Raw genomic sequence first — 6,000 nt, 5'->3', positions numbered from 1 at the left:
GCGAAAAACCTTTTAAATGTACAAAATGTGACTACAAATGCATAACAGCAGGTGAATTGAACTCGCATGAGAGAATTCATAGTGGCGAAAAACTATTTAATTGTAATTTATGTGATTACAAATCGACTAGATCTACTACATTAAAACTACATAAAATGCGTCATATTGGAGAAAAACCTTTCAACTGTAGTGAATGTGATTACAAATGTACAACAGCCGGTACATTGAGGATACATGAGAGAATTCATAGTGGCGAAAAACCTTTTAATTGCACTTTTTGTGATTACAGATGTTCAACGTCTGGTTCTTTAAATCTACATAATATGCGTCATATTGGCGAAAAACCATTTAATTGTAATGTATGCAATTACAAATGTACAACATCTAATGGGTTGAAATTGCATAAAATGAATCATAGTGGCGAAAAACCATTTAATTGCAATGTATGCGATTACAAATGTACAACATCTAATGGGTTGAAATTACATAAATTGACTCATAGTGGCGAAAAACCTTTTAATTGCAATGACTGCGATTACAAATGTACAACATCTAATGGGTTGAAATTACATAAATTAACTCATAGTGGCGAAAAACCTTTTAATTGCAAAGTATGCAGTTACAAATGTAAAACATCAGGTAGGTTGAAATTACATAACATGATTCACAGTGGCGAAAAACCTTTTATTTGCAACGTATGCGATTACAAATCTATTTATTCTGGTGATATAAAGAAACATGCGATGCTTCATAGAGGCGAGAAACTTTTTAAATGCAAAGTTTGTGGTTATAAATGCATAACAGCAGGTACATTGCAGCCACATACATGTTATAATGTCACGTTTGAAAAACAGAATGAATCTAATATAAAAGAGTCACCGTTATTTAAAAACAACGACGTAACTATTCAAAATTCTGATGACTTTGGTCCGGTTATGTCAGAAACATTAGACAAGTATAAGGTAAGCTTAGAAAACCGTAGTGAATTGAGTGAGGTGACGTCAAGGATAGTGGACAATTATGACGTCACCTTTGACAAAGATCATCCATCTTGTTCGGCGATGGTTGGTGAAGTGAACGAGCGGAAACAACAAAGTGATGTTAAGTTATTATCGTGCGATCAATGCAGTTTCATATGTAAGGTTCCCAATCGACTAAAAAGACATACCATGACACATAGTGGCGAAAAACCTTTGCAGTGTGATTTGTGTAGTTATAAATGCATACGAAGTGACTCACTGAAAACCCACAAGGTTCTTAAGCACGGCGGAGAGAGGATTTTCAAATGCAGTTTTTGCGAATACAGCTGTCATAGACCAGATCTTTTGAGAGTGCATCAAATGAATCACACTGGTGAACGTCCATTTAAATGCTCACATTGCGAATATGCATGTAAACGTTCTAGGGAATTAAAACGACATTTAAAGATACACTCAGATGAAAGACGGCATAAATGTGAAATGTGTGGCTTCACTACAAAGGCCTCTAAAACCTTGAGAACGCATATGTATATTCATATGGGGGAAACACCTTTTAATTGTGATTAATGTCTTTATAAATGCACTACTTCTCACAGTTTGACATTGCATAAACTTTCTCATACTGGAGAAAACAGTGCGGGTGTGATATAAATGACTCGAAATTCAAGAATTCGCGTCAGTGAAGACGCACAAAAGGATTCACTTTGTATCATTGTCGGCGGACGTTGATGATCCACTATTGAATAGAAGTCGCCTGGTGATTTTTCCGTAATTTAAATTTATACCGATAAAGAATCTGGAATAAATTCTGAATTTGCAACGCCGTATTTAGCCTTGCATTGTATTTTAAAATTTGTATAAAGGAATTAGCTTGTGTGGCGAGTGTAGTGATTTTATTGCTCTGAAAGGTCAAACAGACAAAAAATGTAGGTATGCCAATTCTGATCAAGTCTTCTTCTTCTTCCACCCTGTCAGGTGCCAACATTGGGGCATAGGGCAAGCACAAGTTGGCGCCACTTCCCTCGGTCCGTCGCCAACTCTTGCGCCTCCCGCCATGTCAGACCTGCAGCACGTAGGTCGCTCTTGTAGCACCGCTGCAGGATCAGGGTGGGCCGGCCACGGCGACGGAACCCTTGAAGCTGTGCCACAAGGGTACGAAGTGCCGCACTCTTTGGCGGCATCCGGAATACGTGTCCTAGCCACGTAAAGCGTCTCTTCGTGATAACTTCAATCACCGAAGGCTGTTGTGTCTGCTCACAAACTCGGGTATTTGTAACGCAGTCGTACCAATGTACTCCTAAGATTCAACGGAGACATCGATTCTCAAAGCTCAAAAGCCGAGACTCTTGAAGCTTAGTAAGATGCCATGTCTCACAGCCATACAGGAGCACAGGTAGCACGCACGCGTTAAACAAATGACATTTGGTCCTCACAGAATACAGCCTTGACCTCCATGCGACTCCAAGTTAGTTGAACGCAGATCCCGCCACACCCATGCATATTCCAAGCTCACTAGACAGCTCTGATCAAGTATACATAATTCCAAATCTCCAAATCAACAACTTTTCCTTCAAGTGATAGTTTTGTGTACCTGGTAACCAACAAGAATAATATGTTAATTTGTAATTAACTATTTTTTTATTCAACGAATTATTTACAAGGTTTAAGAATGTAAAATTCTAAATATTGAACATACATAATTTTGAAAACACTTCTGAGAAACTATATTATAACCAACATAAAGAATCTTTTTAAAAAAAAAAAGTAAGACACCCCGGAGGAATCGAACCTGTACCTCTCGGGTATCGCTAAAGTATCTGTCGGCGCATTTTAGTGGACTGTAATATGACGGAATGATTCGCATGCTGGGGGGTTATAGCTATATTAGATGCCAGGCACTGACCTTTAATGATAATGAGGCTGGTTCCGTGGTCTGGTTCGCGTTCTTGTGTATTGAGTTACCCTGTGCGCGGCAATTGACGATCAAAACCAGTGCACGTAAATGACGTCTTAATGCTTTTACGTGTTATTGGTTTTCACAAGCACACGGTTGCAGAATGACTCGCTGTTAATAGTGTAGTAAGTGTGGCAAGGATAATGATTTCAGGTGGTAGGACATTTATATTGTATTTGAGCTGCCATAATTGGTCCAACCAGTGTCATTCTTCAAGAATAATTCACAAAAAATCAATAGATGTTGAATTCTAAAAGGGTGCATTGCAAATTGACTTTTGGAAAATTCGGTTGCTGGAGTTTTTTTTTCGGATATAATATATTTATTATTAATATTGAAATACAAATTTCAACAAAACAATCTTTATATTATAAATTATTTCATATTGTAATAGTTTCATATTATTTATAATACAAAAGTTTATCTGTTGGATAGGTATGTGATTCATTGCATTTCATACTAAAGTTGAGTATTTACTTGAATAAAATGTTAAGTATTTAGGCATGCATTATGATGATATGAGTTGATGGACTGCCTTCTATAGTGGGCAATGGTTGTTGACAATTATATACTCCATTAATGATAGTTTTGATGGCATCAATTTTTCTAAGAAAATCGTCAGAAACAAAAACTAATATGAGATCCCAAACAAGAGGCTAGACAGCTATAGGTACGGATACTGAAGATTATGGCTCCCACATTCTGAATTGGGCCTCCAGGCTAGAATCTTTAGCGGGCCGTCCGACCTATGAAACAAGCATTTTCCAAATGGTTTTCTAGGTAAAATTATGGGTATTAAGGCCCTCCTCCCACGGCGCAACTGAAATCTGACAGAACTGGTTTGTGAAGGATCTCATAAACTGGCCAATGTGATGCTTCGCACACGGAGCTACTGAAACTCAGTTGAAATAATAATCACATAACCTCAAACTGTCAAACTGGACTATCAGCTGTGTTGTACAAAACACGCGCGGTTATTAGGTTATTTTAATTTAAGTTAATATTTAACAAACAATGTCTTCGAGCGGGTCAACCGACGAGGAGACTTTGGTTTTGTATCAATACAACAGATACAGGAGTCAAAATAAAAGAAAATATTGGATTCAACCTTATATAGAAAGGAACATAAACTGCAGACTATTTGTTGCTGCAAAGGAACTGCAAGAAACCGATTCCAAATTTCTGGCTTTCTATAGAATGTCCAAGGAAAGCTACCTCGAGCTTGTTAGGATCATCACTCCTGCTATACAAAAAGAAAGTACAAACATGCTCGCTTCGCTCATCTTGTACTTTTGAGTTTTGACGTCTCTGGTTGTTTCGGTTTTTACGATATGACGCTAGCGGCTTTACGAAGTGCTACCAATTTTGGTAAGAAAATATGATTTTTCACCGAAATCTAATGATGTTGGTACCACTGTTTTACGGTGACTGGAAACTTCAGAGACCGCGCGACTAGCATGTCGCATCTCTTCGCGACCGTTTTGAAGCTGAGAGATTCCGGTCTCGCCGTCAGCGAGCCGCCATTGATATACATTAGTTAGATACTGGCTGGAATTTTAGTTTCAGTTCCGACGGACATAAGTTGCGCCTTGGGAGGATGGCCTAAGTGTAATTTTAGTGATTTATTTTATATTTTTGAAAACATCTACTTGAATTATGGAGTTGTCTTTTATTGACACAATAATCAAATATTGTATAGCATAACAATATAAATTTTAATGGATTTAAGTTTTGTACTATTCCATTTGAGTCGTTTTTTGCGACCCGGGTTTCGCCTTTCGGCATCTTCATGCGCTGTGTACACTCAACAAAGGCAAACACACACTGACAACGAGCACTCTTAACTCTAACATATATATCAATACAATAAAATAGGTAAAATCTTAATTTCCTACCTATCAAGTGAAAGGTCACAAAAAAAAATATAATAACCAAATTATGAATAATTGAAGTGTTAGTAAAAAAAACCCCCTATACTCGATAAGCATATTATAATAAATTGTCAAACCTATTAATAGATTATGCAGTCAAACTCGATTATTACAATCTCGGACATAGCGAGATCTCGGATGTAATGAGGAAACATTCGTTGACATTTTAGTTTATGATTTTCTCCATACATTTATTTACTGTTATAGCGAGCAACTTATCGGATATATCGAGCTAAAATATCGTCAAAAATTCTCTTAAAACTGTTAATGTGTCAATCATTTAAAAACATTTCGACCCTAAGCAATAAAATCCGACCGGACAGGATGCCGCCGGGATCGCATTATGTTTATGGCACTAGTTAAGTGTCTAAGCACCTTCCTAATTGATGTTTTCGCAGACAGTATTGAAAAAAGTATCCACGCATATGGTTGAAATAAGTAAAAAATGCAAGGTTTGTGAAGACAGTAGGTACCTACTAGCGTTCATTACAATAAACAACTTCTTTTGTAGTTTATGAATGCCATGGTTGTTTGGGGATTTTTACGATGGTTTTCTGATTTTTTATTTTCGACTTTTTGTGTTATGTGACCGCTCATTTAAAAATACCTATTCTGTGATATTACGACTAACCATTATAATGAGAAAAATCAGTCGGTCCCATCTTCCTCGTAATAACCAAGTTAGACTGTAGTTAACTCCATTAATTTCCAATACGCTCCATTGGTCTTAGAATGGACGATTTTACACCTATTGAGTGTTGTATTTTTATTGTTTATAAGTAGGTAATAACTAAAGTACCTTCGGTCGATGTTATTCATATTATAACCATATAAATTTTAAAATATTAATGTTTTTAAAGCAAAATAACGCATAATAATGCAGCCTGTTTTCATATGTATTTGCTGTGTTGTTTACTTTAAGGCCTTGTCCAGATGGCATGATTTGTCTATCGCGCATTCCAAGTACATGTAACCTTATTGAGCCGTCCATATGTGAACTCCGCCAGTCACTTCACGCTCGTGGTCGAGGTACAGGTGCCCTAATTAACCTATCCACATGCGCTCGCGAAGAGACACGCGTCATCTGAACAAGCTCACCAGCGTGTCTACTTCGTGGACTAATCAAAGAAGAATT

At 37.2% G+C, this 6,000-nt stretch overlaps 1 protein-coding gene across 1 annotated transcript; it reads left to right on the top strand.

The window, feature by feature from the left end:
* Positions 1-250: 250 nt before the first annotated feature.
* Positions 251-2,125, top strand: LOC147076891 (uncharacterized). The gene has a single exon (XM_085940941.1). The coding sequence runs from the start codon at positions 324-326 to the stop codon at positions 1,545-1,547; it is 1,224 nt and encodes a 407-aa protein (XP_085797067.1). The 5' UTR covers positions 251-323; the 3' UTR covers positions 1,548-2,125.
* Positions 2,126-6,000: the final 3,875 nt, after the last annotated feature.

Source organism: Rhyacophila brunnea, unplaced genomic scaffold, assembly GCF_057557595.1.
Source record: "Rhyacophila brunnea isolate RB1 unplaced genomic scaffold, BYU_Rbru_1.0 scaffold_13, whole genome shotgun sequence".
Lineage (NCBI taxonomy): Eukaryota > Metazoa > Arthropoda > Insecta > Trichoptera > Rhyacophilidae > Rhyacophila > Rhyacophila brunnea.
The sequence above is the reverse complement of the archived record's forward strand: the minus strand, read 5'-3'. Positions and strand labels throughout refer to the sequence as shown.

Bases quoted from the DNA above. Each gene is read 5' to 3' on its own strand.
- LOC147076891 (XM_085940941.1), top strand. From the start codon at position 324: ATGCGTCATATTGGCGAAAAACCATTTAATTGTAATGTATGCAATTAC.